Source organism: Mchenga conophoros, linkage group LG4 (genome assembly GCF_057382185.1).
Source record: "Mchenga conophoros isolate Kocher_MC1m ecotype Shallow Benthic linkage group LG4, M_conophoros_male_GT1.1, whole genome shotgun sequence".
Classification (NCBI taxonomy): Eukaryota; Metazoa; Chordata; class Actinopteri; order Cichliformes; family Cichlidae; genus Mchenga; species Mchenga conophoros.
In genome coordinates, this window is record NC_140529.1 from 38,166,022 (window position 1) to 38,180,826 (window position 14,805).

A 14,805-nucleotide genomic window follows, 5' to 3' on the forward strand; every position below is an offset into this window, starting at 1 on the left:
AATTTGTAACCTTGTTATTTCCGGTGAAGAGCCCTTTGGGTGACAGGAAGTGACCTTTTCAAATAGTCGCCTGCAGTTTCCTTCAAAGATCCTGTTGCGGATAAAAACGCAGAACAGGCGCTCCGTTTGTCGTACAAACTGCCGCAGACATGGAGACGGAGAACATTTTCCTCTTCGTTCCTAATTTAATCGGTGAGTTTTTCCCGCCTTTAGCGACGCGGAGCTAGCTTAGCTTTAGCCGGCGAAATGTAAAATTCACCGAACTCCATTCAAAAAACGTCCAATTTAGAGAATCCGGCTCATCTGCTTTATCTGGGCAAAGTGAGCTGAGTAACGTCACAGTGGAAGCCAAATCAAGCCGAAATTAATGGGAAAGGACGGCACGTTGTGTTATTGTATTGTAGTTGTTTGCGTAATAATAAATAAGCATTTTCCCCTGAAATATGTCCGGTTTTATTGTGGATAAAAAGATTGATCAGGCCATTGAGCGATGGGTTTTTACAACTTCAATATGATGCTTTTAAATGCCTTCAATTATGAAAATAACATAAGATATTCATCGTATGTGGACTAGTTTGTACCCAGTGTAATGAAGTATTTTATAAGCTTCTATCTTGTCATTTTTGTTCTAAAATAAATTTTATTGGAATAGGTAGCAGTAACATAAGTGTAGAGACATAACAAAGTGCATTGTTTTTGCGAAAAATGACAAATAATATGCAATAAGAAGGAATTTTCTCATCACAGATAATCAGTGTTGAAATCATTAAAATGCACTCTGTTTCTGAATAAATCTCTTCACCTTGGTTGGATCCTGCAGGTTATGCCCGGGTGGTGCTGGCCCTGATCTCCTTCTTCCTGATGCCCTGCTGCCCGTGGCCGGCCGTCTTCTGCTACCTGCTCAGCGCTCTGCTGGATGCCTTTGACGGCCATGCAGCGCGAGCGCTCAATCAGTGTATGTATTTACACGTGTGTGTGTGTGTGTGTGTGTGTGTGAGACAGACGTCCAGTTTTGACTCCTGAAGGCAGGATTTGACTGAATGTGGATTTTGTGTTGGATGGAGGACGTGTTTGTTTTCCTGATGTTTATACTGGGTGATAACCACACTCTGTATATAAAAGATGGAAGGAGTGTGGTTGGGTCATTTTAACGACTCTCACTGCTTCACAGTCATAGTGGGTCGGTGTGGTACCTTAAAAGCACGCAGTGGTGAGGTGGATCCCTCGCTGTCCAGTCAGGTGCAACATCTACCATATCTGCAGAAACACCCGCTGATGTAGGAGGACGCCCCTGAGTAGATTTCTGTATGCGTCTCAGGCCGTTTTTATGCTCGCTGTCTCGTGAGACAATCTTTGTGGGAGCTTTAGGCTGTGTTTATTTCTGCTGTAGAGTTTTAACATTGACTCAGTTGCTGCTGGAGCCTCTGCTGGACGTCAGAGGAACTGCAGCCATGACGGTTCCTGCAGCAGGTCGTGTTCTGGTCTCACGGGCCGCTCTCTGTCTGTTTCAGCCACTAAGTTCGGCGCCATGTTGGACATGCTGACTGACCGCTGCGCCACCATGTGTCTGCTGGTCAACCTATCCCTGCTCTACCCCTCCTACGCCTTCCTGTTCCAGCTCAGCATGTGTCTGGACATCGCCAGCCACTGGCTGCACCTGCACAGGTGGGCGATGTTTCTGTGGTTGTTAAGGTGAAGTCATATTTAGCTGTGTGGCCTGAACAGACTGAATCAGATCATGTTGCCCAGTGACCTGTTTTAGAGCCATGACAGGTGTAAGGACAAGGTGTTGTGCTGCGGCTGATCGTGTTTTCTTATCTGTCTTCCTCAGCTCGACTGTAAAGGGATCAGCGAGCCATAAAACCATCGACCTCTCTGGGAACGCCATCCTACGCCTCTACTACACCTCCAAGGTCTGTGTGTCGTATGATAAACGTGTCCGTGTGAATTTTAAAGGAACAGTCAGTGAACGTTTGTGTGTGTGTGTGTGTCCTGCAGCCAGTCCTGTTTGTGATGTGCGCCGGGAACGAGCTCTTCTTCTGCTTGCTCTACCTTCTCTATCACATCGAGGAGCCGGCAGGTAAGAGCTTATTATCCTCGTCTTCCTCACTTTCACAGGTGAGACTGAGTTTGGACATCAGTGTTTACGGATCAAAGTTGTTTTAGTCGATTAAGATTCTTGTCGACTAAAATCTAATGTGGATTCAGTTAAAGTGTAAAGTTTGTTTTTGCTGGTCAGAGTTTCGGTTTATTTTCTTTGACATCGAGTGTGAACGTGTTCGTACGTCTGCTCGTCTCTTCCTCGCGAGTGTCCTTGTTTTGTTGTGTGTTCAGCAGAGATCGTGGGAGCTAGCTTCTGATTGGCTCACGTCCAAACTCATCCCACCTTTCTGCACACCTTTATTAGTTCTGATTGGATCTCATCTTTCCAGAACATTTTCATCTTATTTTTTATTTGTTGATGAAAGTGTTGATAAATGTCATGGTGGTTGTTCTCCGCGAGTGTTAGTCGAGTTCTCGTTTTTGGTTAATTAAAGCTGTGAGTCATGCTGAGCTTCTTTAGCAGAGTCCTGCTGTTAAAATCCAGAGCTGGGAATGTTAACGTGTTCAGGTGCTGAACAGGAAACTCATCGTTCCTCTGAGTCTGATGTTAAACTTGAGTCGCTGCATTTCTCCACAGGCTGGCTCTACTGGCTGCAGGGGCTCTGCGGGATCATCTGCCTGCTCAAGTCCGGCATCAGCGTCCTGCACCTCATCACCGCCTCCAAGAACATGGCCGCCATTGATGCCGCCGAGCGGGAGAAGGCCTTGAAGATGAAGTAAGAGGTCACGGGGAGGCGGCGAGAGCTGCAACAGCATCAGCAGATCCGTCGCGCTTTCACTTATTCTTGTTTTCTTAAAGGGAAAGTTTGTCAGACCGACACGGATTCTGACCAAATATGGAGAAAAATATTCCGAATCCACGGCGCAGCCTTTAAATCACAACATAAGCTCATAATGCAAACTTAAAGGACGACACGCACGGTTACATGTATGATAAACGGACAGGTCCCCGGTTACCGCTCTCCTGTTTTATTACGCTAACGTGAGAGGCGTGTCCGTCGGTGATGACAGCGAGAGCTAACGCAGGTGTTCTTTATTTTTCCGTTAAAGCTGAAACGAGCCGACGATTCGTATCAGATTTATCGAGTACACCTAATCAAATGTTGCTCATTCTCACTGCCACACTTTCTCAGTTTTACATCATAGCAATAATTAAAAAAACATCTGAACGCTTTAAAAAAACAACAACAAATTTTTAAATTAAATATTTAAGTTTGAACAGACAAATACGGAGGACCAAAAGTCAAAAAGGAATTTAAAAATCACTAAAAGAATAAGAAGTAATGTTAATAATGACTGTAGGCAGGAAAAATAATGTTGCTGCTATCTGCTAATGTGTTTATACATCCATCAATATTGAAATCTAGAAAGAAAAGTAAATACAGAAATAAGAGGAGTGACTAAAGTCCGGCCAAAAATAAATGAGGCGCGATCTGAAAGGACAAATATGTAAATAAAGAAGCAAATAAATAATTATTACAAAAGTAAACAAAAACTCAACCTTTTTTTTGGGAGGGGAGGGCATTCTTAGTCCTCCGTATCTGAATATCAATGTTCCAAATTGTTGTTGTTGTTGTTATTATCATCATCATCATCATTATTATTATTATTATTATTATTATTATTTTCCCATTTTACTGACCAAACTATTAACAACATGAAAAAATGAAAATACAGATCAAATACAGATTATTGTAATTACTATTATTGCTGTTATTTTTAGTATTATTATTATTGTTGTAATTATGCGTCATTTCCAGGTGTGTAGCAGCAGGATTGTGAGGACAGACTTCTGCCTGTTGTTAGGTCGAGGTCGTCGGCTCAGTGATTGTGATTAATTGACAGATGATTGATGGGAGGCTGAGTCTGAAGCTGAGAGGAGGCGGGCCGTTCGGTCTGACTGGACGCACCTGTGCAGGTGTGCGTGTAGATGATGTCATGACTCAGTGGTGTCTGTCAGAAGGCCTGAGGCGCTTTCCTGGACACCGACTTTTTTATTCGGAGGAAAAACTCCAGGTGTGTTTAAATGAATGAGGAGCAGCTGACGATGTGTAGCGCCCGTTAACCGTCCGAAGTCGCCTCCACCGTGACCGTCAGGCTGGTTACCGACACGTTAATGGTAAAATCTAAATTCTAATGCTTATTCCACTCTCTGAAAATCCACTTTTTATTCCTTATTTAGATGTTTTTTATTTGTGAAGACGAAACCGTCCCTGAAATGATGACACGACCAAAAGCTTAAATATTCCTCTCACCTTTCGTTCTGTTCCTGCGCCTCACTTCCTGTTCCTGCTGATGCTTGGCTGATTAGACGCAGGCTGAGCAGTAGCTGGGCTCGTTTTATTTTAGTGCTAGGAGAGGAAGCGTCTCCTCTGTCAGAAACTGTACGTTTACCTCACCTGAGGAGCACCAAGTGTTACCTGTGTGTGTCGCTTTGACGGAGCCAATCAGAGAGCGTGCTGAAATCCGCATACTGTATTTGCTAGAATGTATTAATATGAAATATATATCTCGACCTGAAAGCAAAGTTTGATGTTCTATTTAAAAGGAAATAATGTTGTAATTTAAATATTTGATGCTGGTTTTGTTTGCTTGGTTTGAATTTACTGTAAAAAATAAAAAAAGTTGCAAAAGAAAAACGTTGTGTTCAATAAAAAAATTCAGATTTGTATTTAAACTTTTCTCCTTCGAGTCAGTTTGGACTCCACGAGCTGTCGGTTTGATTGGTTCTGCTTTTCAGCGTTGAAGACGAGTGCAGAGCTTCCACAGCTGCTGTTCTGTCCTCTGCACTTTGACCTTCAGTTATTTCTTCCTGTTCCATATCACATCAGATCTTTATTTTTTGGTAAATTCTTGTTCTACTGAAGCCAAAGAGTTTAACACAACCTGAACGACTTAAACGGGGAACAGCTCAAGAATCTAAAAGTGTGAAATAAAGGAGCCGAGCATGAAATGAGCAGACTGGGTTTATTTTAACATGAATTCATGCTGTCATAATACTGCATGTTCATACTGACGCTGTGGGGACGTGATCGCGAGAACATCTGCACGTCAGCTCTGAATGACAGCGCTGATGCACAGTTATGGATGCCTGAACACATCTGGATTCATGGTGAGACACAAACACAGACCCGGTGTGGGCCGAAGAGAGCTGAGGGAAGTAACCAGCCTGCAGCTTGATCATATAACCACTGTAATTTATATAAAACCAGTTTCTTAAAAGTCCTGAACAGAAGCTGAACGTTGACTTAAGCTGTGATTCGTCCACAGATCATCGTTTTTCTTTTATATTCCAGAAACGGTCAAAATGTGGGAGTGTCCCTGCAGGTGGACGGGTAATAAAACTGCTGAGCAGCCACTTAAAGAGGGGCACCTGGTCACTCCACCTGGACCTGCAGGGCCACGGGACAGCTGGGCTTCTCTTTAAAACGTCTGCAGAAGTGCAGCTGCCTGCGATTGTTTTTCTGTATTTCAGCCTGGAGACCCGAGGGCCCGCCTTCACCTTCCATTCAGTCTGACATTAAAAATAAAACAGCTGTTTTCATCTGAATATTAGTGCTGACACGTTCCTCACTTTGAGAGAAAATCACATCAACGTTATTTATTACAACAGCGGGAAATTCCTGTTACACCAGCCAACGACAAAATGAACAAATAAAAGTTCAGTCAGCACAAGTATAACTAAATAAAATGGAAGTGACAATTTTATAAACAAGGTAAACAAAATTTTTAAAAAGTAAATAAAATACCTCAATGAATGAAGTAAATCAAAATAAAAGAATAAAATTAGTTTAATAAGTGTGAAGAAAGCAGGAAATGGCATTTAGCGTTACAGGAGCTGAGGATAACTGCACTACAATGGCTGAACAAAAAAATAATAAAATCCAGCTGTGCTCATTTAAGGTCGAGCGGATTCGTGGGGATGTCCTTCGTGTCGTGGCTGTGTTACTGTCAGCACTCAATCGTGCAGTAAGTCCGCCGGAGACGGGAATTTAGAGTCGTTTGAATGGAGTCTGGCGGGCCGCGCGGTGTGGCCCGTTCACGGACGGACGTCATGTGTTTTGAGGTTACATCCAGCTGTTGCACTTGCGCGCATCGTTACCTTTAAGATGCTCGGGGATAAAGGCTCATTTTAGCCGAACCCGACACCATTTTACCGGAGAGTTTGGCGCGAACGCGGCTCGGATCACCGCCTGCCACCTCTTCCCCGCAGCGCAGCGCCAGTTTTCGGGTTCCTTTAAGCGAAGTGGCGGAGTTAACGGCCGAGCTGATCCCATAAATGTCGGATTTGATTATCTGTCGGCCTACCGAGAAGTGGCGGGGGCGAGAGGGACGGCGCGGCACGAGACGAGCCGAGACGGGGTCCGCGAGGAGGGTGCACACGCCAAATACTTTCCCTTTAAAGCAGAGAGGGACAGAGGGGGTGAAGAAGAGATAAAAAAAGAAAAGGAAGAAAGAGCGAAGGGAGGGAGGGCGAGAGGGAGCGCGAGGGAGCGGGTTTGAAAAAAACAGAAAGATGTCATCCTGTCGATTCAGACACCGAGGCGGAGCCACGGACCGCGGCCGACCGGGAGCGCTCTAGCCGGGGGACGAGCCCTACGCAACTCCGAGGCTCGGAAGCCGACGCTGCGGCCTTGTCGGAGCTATAAACGAGTCCCGAACAGCCGCTGCTATGATTAGCACGTCTCGACTGCTCGGCTTCGCCATTAAAATACTTTGCATGCAGATTTTTATTCCAGTCGACATAAGCAAATTAAATTAAACCGCACCATTAAAGCAAGTACGCATGAGACCAACCATTCTGTCGCATTTACAGAAGCATCTGCTCAGTGACTGTTTAGCTGCCATATTAACTCCTGCCTCTCGGAGGCTTCTTCTCTAAGAAGTGTCAGGGCTTTGGGACTCATTTCCCCTGTCGGTGGAGGGGAGCTGCCATACAGGCCTCGCGTTTTGTTTTCACAGCAGCTCCCGGAGCTTTTCTACCTCCCCCTCCTCCACCTCCTCCTCCTCCTCTTCGGTCCCCAGCTGGGTCTCCTTCAGGATGGACACCTCCTGGAGTAATTTCCTCTTTCAGGTGAGTGCTAAATTCCCGTGGCTGCTGCGTGGTTTGGGCTTTTTGAGGGCGGGTGGGGGCCGTTGGGCTTTGCTGCAGGTGGGGAGGTCACGGAGGGGTCAGGGGGGAGTTGTTGGTGTGGATCCCCTTGTCTCCACTTTGATCCTGCTGACCTCTCACCCGGGGCACTGCCTCCTTATTTAACCTGTCAGTCCCCTGAAAGTGAGAGAAGGATTTGTGTTTGTCCTCACTGATTCTTATATATCACTCTTCTGCTGTCCTGGAGCACTCAGAGCGCTTTACCCATTCACACAAGCGCCTACTGACAGTCACACACATCCATACACCGGAGAGCAACTTGGGGTGCAGACTAGGAGGACCAGCCACCAACCTTCCTGCTCTACCTCCTGAGCTACAGCCACTCTGCATGAACCCTTTAGGGGGCAAATAAATACTCGTTGCCCCCTTTAGAAACACTCCTCGACCCGCTTTAGTTTGTAATCGAACTTCATGTTGAACAACAGTGTAAGTAAAAGTGTTTTACTTTTGGCCAAAGTATCGAAGCACATGACAGACTATCAGCTTCTTCTCATGCTTCCATAAGACCCATGAAGCATAAACTGGTTCTGCAGCTCTGCTGTGGCAGGTTTGTGTGAAGTAAAAACAAATTAGGCCAAGCGAAATATTTTTCGCACTTTGATTGTGACCTATAACCTCTGAAGGCTGGTTTCTAATTAGCCAGGCAGTGCTAAAACAAAAAGACGAGAAGAAAGCCGTTCTGAGAGGCCGGATGTTCCCACGTCTGAGCTCTGAGCTGTTTCTCTTACGGAGAGAAACTTTTCAGCGCACTGTTAAAAAATGTGGGCAAATGTGTCGTTGTGGTCTGATGAGGCCAAGGTTGAACTTTTTGGCCGTATTTGTGAAAGCTGCAGAAACAGAAACAACACCGTGCATCACTGAACGAATGCACGGCCATGGCAAAGCACGGTGGTGGCACCATCGTGCTACCGGGCGTCTGCTAGAAAGCTGAAGATGAAATCTGTGGGGTGACCTGAAGAGGGCGCTGCACAGGGCTGACCGATACTGAGCTCTTTTTGTAAGCAAAAGAAATTTGGGCTGTCAGACTCCTGCATGACGTCAGGTTATTGTAACCCATCACAGAACCTCGGGGATCTTATCGTCATCCTTCAAAGCTTAGACGGGTCACAGAGCTTTGCATTGCTCCAGACGGAGCTGGTGTTTCCAGATGTGCCGTGGTTTACTGAGAGCCGAGCGCTCTCCTGCACTCTGCACGTCTCACCGATGAAGTCCTCCACAGAGCTGTCAGCCTGGAGATCATTCAGAAAATGTTATGTTGTTTCGGGCCAGGACCTTCTCCCTCTGCATTCAGCTCGCCCTCTTACGCCTGATGTTACACCTGTCGTCATTGTCATCAAAACTTTAATCATTAATGTCCTTTTTGATGCATTTAATGACACATTCAGTCATTTATAGATGTTGGTTTACTTTGTAGACACTTTTGGTCCTCCATAGGGCCACGCCCTCACCTGCCCTGTGTACACTGTTACAGTAAATAAGCTTCCATTGAGCCTGGATGTTCCAGGTGTAAATGGCTGTGTGTTGATTCAGATGTTTCTCACTGACCTCCGGCAGACGCCTCCGACTCAGAGTCAGCCCGAGACGCCGCTACAGTCGGAGCTGCTGCCGGAGCTGACCGGCTCGGCTCAGAGTCCTCCGGGCGAGCACATCGTGACACCGCCGTCCACCGTCGACACGGCCGCCCTGAGCGAGGAGCCGCTGCCAGGTGAGGATGGGGCGGGGTTTAAACCTCGTCACTGACGTGTTTTGAAGTTGTTCAAACAGGCCGATATTGACGTTTTTAAAGGTTATCTTCTGAACTCTGGGCTTTTATTGCAGCGTCAGCAGTTTGGTTATCAGTGGGAGATGTTATTTTTCTGCACGCTTATCACAGAGTCAGAGTTCACGAGCAGAAAACAGGCTTCATGTTTGTGGTTTATGTCCTCTGATTTACTTCAGAGTATCAGTGACTTTAGCAGCACGCTGGGCTCTTCTGTGTAGACAGTTTTTACTGGATGTACAGGAGACGTTTGAGCTGTGAGGGGAAACCAGACACCCAAAAGTTTCACTAATCAGCCTGTTTACAGAAACACAAGAAAGAACATTTTTGAGGTTAGAGCTGCAAAATAAATACATTCATTAAAACTCGCATGTTTTTCATTTTCATATTTATCAGGTTTGACGTGTTTTCTCTTCCAGAAACAGGAACAGTTTTCTTTTTATTGTGGTAACAGAAAAATGATTATAATAATTATTATTGTTATGACTGAAGATTACAGCTGCAAATGTTACGTGCAGTACAAAGTTGTTAAATTGTTAAATATACAGTATATTTAACAATATTAAAAAAGTGACACATTTGGTCACATTATTCAAGCCCAAAAATGTTGAATGATTTTACTCAGATCTGCAGAATTCATCAAAATTATTTAAATTTCTCCAGAAAAGTCCTCCATACACTCTGCACAACATTGTGTTTTTTAGCAGTTGATTGGTTTGATTTGTTGCTAAGCAGCAGGGTTTCCCTGTATTATGGCACAATATTTCACATAATGGTTAAAAATGGTGCCAGTTATTTGTGTTGACACTTTTTGTCCCCCATACACGAGTACGCTCAGTTTTCCGTAGATTGTAAATCAACAAAGAAATAAACACTTGAGGAATTTATCTTTTTTTTGTCTGTGTTTGTTGTGTTAGAGCTCAGTTTGTCCTCTAACAGTTTACAAACCAGTGTTACAGGATTAGTTTGAAGTCAGTAAATTACCGACATTTCTTCAGACAAATGTTAAACTCAGAGTGCACTGACTGTGACTAAAATGTGACTTTAATGTCCGCCAGTCAAACCGCTCACCAAGCCGAGCCGGCCCGCCCACATCTGCGCCACCTGCAACAAGGAGTTCAAGAACAGCTACAACCTGCGGCGGCACCAGTCGGTGCACACGGGCATCAAGATGAAGGATCGGGCGGCCCGGGAGAAGGAGGACGGAGCGAAGGCCGGCCGGGTGGAGAAGCAGACGGTCCCGCTCTCCCTCCTCCACCTCGCCCTGCCCCCGCAGCAGCCTCCTCCCCCTCCCGCGGCTCCCGGCCAAGAGACCCTCCCCCAGCCCGGCCAGCACGTCAACCAGGAGGGCCAGCCGGTGTCTGTGTCCATCGCCCCGGCAACAGTAACCATGGCTGCGCCGCCTCAGCCCATCCAGGCAGCCGTTGTTGTCGTTGGGTCCATGGAGCAGGTGGGTTCACCGGGAAGAGAGCCAGAGAGTAAGGCCAAGATTAAAGGACCATTCAGGGCCTTTTGATGCCAGCGGCAGCTGCAGGAAGTGTCCAGAAACATGGCCGCTGACATTCACGGTTATAAACACACAATTTGAATTAAATCTTTGTGGATCAAAACATCAGAAAACCTCAGACGAGCATCATAATCAGCTAGTGTTGATGCCGGGAGCAGAGAGAGGCCCTCTGACAGCAGGAAAAGACTTCAGAGTGTATTTACGACTGAACTTCTCTGCCTCTTCCCGCAGAATCCCAATCCTAATCCCATTCCCAGCACCAATCAGGTGAGGAAGAACCACGCCTGCGAGGCCTGTGGAAAGGCCTTCAGGGACGTCTACCACCTCAACCGCCACCGGCTGTCCCACTCGGACGAGAAGCCGTACTCCTGCCCCATCTGCCAGCAGCGCTTCAAGAGGAAAGACAGGATGAGCTACCATGTGCGCTCGCACCAGGGCGGCGTGGAGAAGCCGTACATCTGCCCGCACTGCGCCAAGGCCTTTTCTCGGTACGAGCGCCATCCGCTCCTCGGGCAGCGTTAACTCCTCACAGAGAGCTCGTTTATGTAACCGCTCACATTTAGCAGTTGCAACACCATGAAAGATGTAGATGTGACTGTTTTGTGGTTATTTAGGACTCTATGTCCTGATGAGCTTCTGATCTTAGCCTCTGATTTCAAGTCTCATTGAACACAAACTGATGAGAACAGGAAAACAAAGACGAGTTGTTTGAGTCCCCCCGTTTCAGTCCTAACATCCGAAAGAGAAAATGGGAACAGCTCGACTTGATTTGCTCACAGCTGCCTCGTCCCTCTTCTATATACAGTTTATGCTGCTTCACGACTTTAGTGCCTGAACCTGTGAAGTCATCAGGAAGCTGTTCACTCAGCTCGTCCAAGTGAACTGAAGCAGTGTCCCCACACACCACAGCTCATAAGTTAGAACCATTTCATAACCAGACTTTATACAGCCAGACTTCCTGTAGCAAACACACACTGTAAATAAAAGATGGCTGCAACCACCATGATGTCATCCGTCAGTTTCTTTACTCTGGATTTTAGCTTTATAGTTGCCGTCATGTTGGTTGTTTGTAGCCAGCACACAGACACCTGCCGATTAGTAACATCCAATCGTAATCCCAGAATCTCACCTAAGCTGGAGCTGAGAGAGCGGCCATATGATTGGTCAGATGATGTCATTAAAAAAGCTCCATTGGCACAAACACGGTCCAGTTCAGGTGAAGCCTAGCACACAGTTAGCAGCTACAGCCGCCTGTCAGTCAAAGAGGCCCCGCCCCTAATAATGCTTTAAACCTTAATACAATTTAAACAGTTAGTAAAAAACATGAATCTCATTCTTGTTTGCATTTTCAGACCGGACCACCTCAACAGTCACGTGCGACAGGTGCACTCCACAGAGAGGCCGTTCAAGTGCACGGTAACACCTGTTTCCTGTTTGTAAACCAGCACCGCCAGTCCTGCATTCAGAAAACCACAACATCAAAATTTCAATAAAAAGCATCAAATTTTACATTTAGAACATTTCGTCCTCTTAAGTGTTTTGATAAGCAACTACGTCTTATTTTGAAAATTTCACTCGTTTCATCCACGCCTTCCTGTTTTCTGCAGACGTGCACGTCAGCGTTTGCCACACGGGATCGCCTCCGTGCTCACCTGATTCGCCACGAGGAGAAGGTGCCGTGTCACATCTGCGGGAAGCTGCTGTCGGCCGCTTACATCACCGACCACATGCGGGTCCACAACCAATCACAGCACCACGCCTGCCACCTCTGCAACCGCAGTAAGACACGGCTGCGTCACGAGAAAGCACCACCGACAGTCCGCCATCACCCCGCCTTCACGTGTCTGTGTGCTCTTGTCCCGCAGGCTTCACCACCCTCACCTACCTGCGCGTCCACGCCCAGAAGCACCACGGCCAGGAGTGGAAGGAGAGCGGCGGGGCGCGGGGGGCTTTCGGCGGGACCGGGGCCGGCGGCGTGCTGCTCTGCCAGCTGTGCGGGGTACAGTGCAAGACGGCCACGCAGCTCCAGGGTCACATGGGCACCCACGCCAACCAGGGCGACCCCACCCCCGACCAGACGAGCACGGGGCCCGTGGGCACCACCAGCGTGGCGGTCACGGTGTCCAGTGCTAGCACAGTGGGACTGCTGGTCACTGACTGCTCCGGTATCGCCCCGCAGCCCCACAGCTAGCACGCTGGGGGGCGAGTGGGGGCAGGGGAGAGCTGGGGTGGGACTGCAGGGAAGGGGATCAGGGGCGGAGGTGGGGTGGAGTCGAGGGGGGAGTCGCAGGAGTCGAGGCAAAAGGAAGCAAGGACACGTAGGAGGAGCCACCGGAGCAGGTGTGTGGATCCATTCTGCTCATTAATGGCGCCATGTTTGTAGTCCTGGACTCTGCTGCACCTTTTTTTATGAAATGAGGTGAGCTTTGATTTTTCTGTCTCAGGTTGTTTCCTGCCACATCTGGATGGAGAGTGCCACGACTTCTCCGTGGCTCTGTGAGGACGGCGACCTCGGTTTGTTCCCGCGACGCCCACCTCTGTCAGCTGACCGGCCTCCAGCACTGGGAGGCGCTCTCTGCGTTCACACTACCGACTCTGGAGTCCTGCACAACAGAGGACCCATCAGTTATTAACTAATGTGTGTTTTTATTCTCCTGGCTTGGCGCTTAGCTGTTATCATCACTTCATTGTTTTCATTTTCAGCCGCTCTTGATTTTTGTAAAGCCGCCGTCGCCATTTTTACACCATTTCTGATCCATGATATCCGTGTTTAACACCAGGAAACTGGCCCAGAGACCTCAGTAACACCATTTATCTCATTTTCTCTTCTAATTTATTGCCAAGCGGTGTCCGGTTTGCCTTTGAGTGGGGAGCGGGTGTTTCTGACGGCCCACGCTGTACATACACACTTTTATAAAGCAGATAACGGCAGACCGATAGTTGTTTGTGGATATTCCCCCTGAACACTGAATGTGCATAACTTCTCTGCTTCGTATGATCTTCGTTCTTACTCTGGATGCTGATTTGTAACTCTTGAACTTGCCATGTAATTTGTAGCTACCTTGGTGACACATTTTCTGTGGCTGTGCATATTGATTGTACTTGATGCATAGTGCATAGCGCCTCGTTACTGTTACTGTATTAAAAGGCAGTAAAACGCACGTGTGGACTCGAGTTCAGGTCATCTTCACAGTGTCTGAGTGGGTGCTGAATGTGGATGTTTCATCTGAAGCACTGAAAAAGTTAAAGGTGTCGGTGAACCGGCTCAGAAAAGCTAACGGGCCCGTTAGCTCCGATTTAGCAGCTCGTAATGTTTCTATTCAGTCTGAGCCTCAGACTGAGGTGAGATAGCGCTAACTTATGCTCAGGACTTTTCTTCCTTAAATATGAATCCATTTGTCTGCTGCGTCCCCCGTGTTTGCCTTTAATAGAAAGTACTTTTTTTTTTTTTTAATATATAAGTATTTGTTAGTCCTCCATATTAAAACAGTCAGAGTAGTTCCTGTAATACTGGGCTCTGTGTAAGGAAAGGCTTCAAAACAAAGTCCATATAAAAAAAGAATGAATCAGGGTTAAATTTATATCAAATCAATATTTAAAAAGTATAAATCAGATGATAAGTATTTTATTTTATGGGGTTTATTTTGCCTGTAAACTTCTATATTTTGTATTTGTTAATTCAGGTTAAAATACATTTTTGCCACATTTTATAAAATACTACCTCAATTAATTTAAATATACTTTGACGTATTTGAGTTATTTATGTTAAACTGTGGCAGTTTGAGTCCTCCATATAACCCAATGATGACCGATTATCAAGAGTGTTATATAATAATCCAAATACTGGCTGCGTATAAACGGTCAGATAGATACATTGTTTCAGTGCGTAGTTAAATAATTTTTTGTCATGGAAAAATACATTAAAAATACTACTACTCCAATAATTGGGAAAAAGATCATTTTATAAAATGTATATATAAATATAGAATTTGTATTGATGTCTTTTGTTTTACAGACAGCAGATGGTGACTCTGAGTTCTTTAGAGACGCACATTTACATCGTAGGACTCCAACAAAGTTTTAAAATGAAATATTCTGAAATATCTTCTGTTGTGTTATCTAATTATTATGGAAAGTAAAAACAGTGATGTAGTGCTCATTAAAATGTGTTCAGAATTTGCAAACATGTTGATGATTCACCTCTCCCCTACATTAGCTGGATGAAAGTATCGGCATTGTTATCGGGGATAGCGGCCGTGTGTTTACGTGGGGTCCTACCGATAC

At 46.2% G+C, this 14,805-nt stretch overlaps 2 protein-coding genes across 2 annotated transcripts; both read left to right on the plus strand.

The window, feature by feature from the left end:
• cdipt (CDP-diacylglycerol--inositol 3-phosphatidyltransferase (phosphatidylinositol synthase)) lies at positions 1–4,742 on the plus strand. Its single transcript, XM_085272290.1, has 6 exons — positions 1–192; positions 821–955; positions 1,512–1,665; positions 1,832–1,913; positions 1,999–2,080; positions 2,681–4,742. Exons 1-6 carry the CDS (start codon positions 150–152, stop codon positions 2,821–2,823), a joined length of 639 nt encoding a protein of 212 aa, XP_085128416.1. The 5' UTR covers positions 1–149; the 3' UTR covers positions 2,824–4,742.
• A 1,287-nt stretch (positions 4,743–6,029) lies between these two features.
• On the plus strand, positions 6,030–12,771 carry maza (MYC-associated zinc finger protein a (purine-binding transcription factor)). Its single transcript, XM_085272289.1, has 7 exons — positions 6,030–7,177; positions 8,810–8,960; positions 10,073–10,464; positions 10,753–11,009; positions 11,874–11,937; positions 12,129–12,300; positions 12,387–12,771. Exons 1-7 carry the CDS (start codon positions 7,145–7,147, stop codon positions 12,710–12,712), a joined length of 1,395 nt encoding a protein of 464 aa, XP_085128415.1. The 5' UTR covers positions 6,030–7,144; the 3' UTR covers positions 12,713–12,771.
• The last annotated feature ends 2,034 nt before the right edge of the window (positions 12,772–14,805 follow it).

Bases quoted from the DNA above. Each gene is read 5' to 3' on its own strand.
- cdipt (XM_085272290.1), top strand. From the start codon at position 150: ATGGAGACGGAGAACATTTTCCTCTTCGTTCCTAATTTAATCG. The intron at 1,914-1,998 runs GTCTGTGTGTCG...TGTGTCCTGCAG, and splicing joins GCCTCTACTACACCTCCAAG to CCAGTCCTGTTTGTGATGTG. The intron at 2,081-2,680 runs GTAAGAGCTTAT...ATTTCTCCACAG, and splicing joins TCACATCGAGGAGCCGGCAG to GCTGGCTCTACTGGCTGCAG.
- maza (XM_085272289.1), top strand. From the start codon at position 7,145: ATGGACACCTCCTGGAGTAATTTCCTCTTTCAG. The intron at 7,178-8,809 runs GTGAGTGCTAAA...GACCTCCGGCAG, and splicing joins GGAGTAATTTCCTCTTTCAG to ACGCCTCCGACTCAGAGTCA. The intron at 10,465-10,752 runs GTGGGTTCACCG...CTCTTCCCGCAG, and splicing joins TCGTTGGGTCCATGGAGCAG to AATCCCAATCCTAATCCCAT.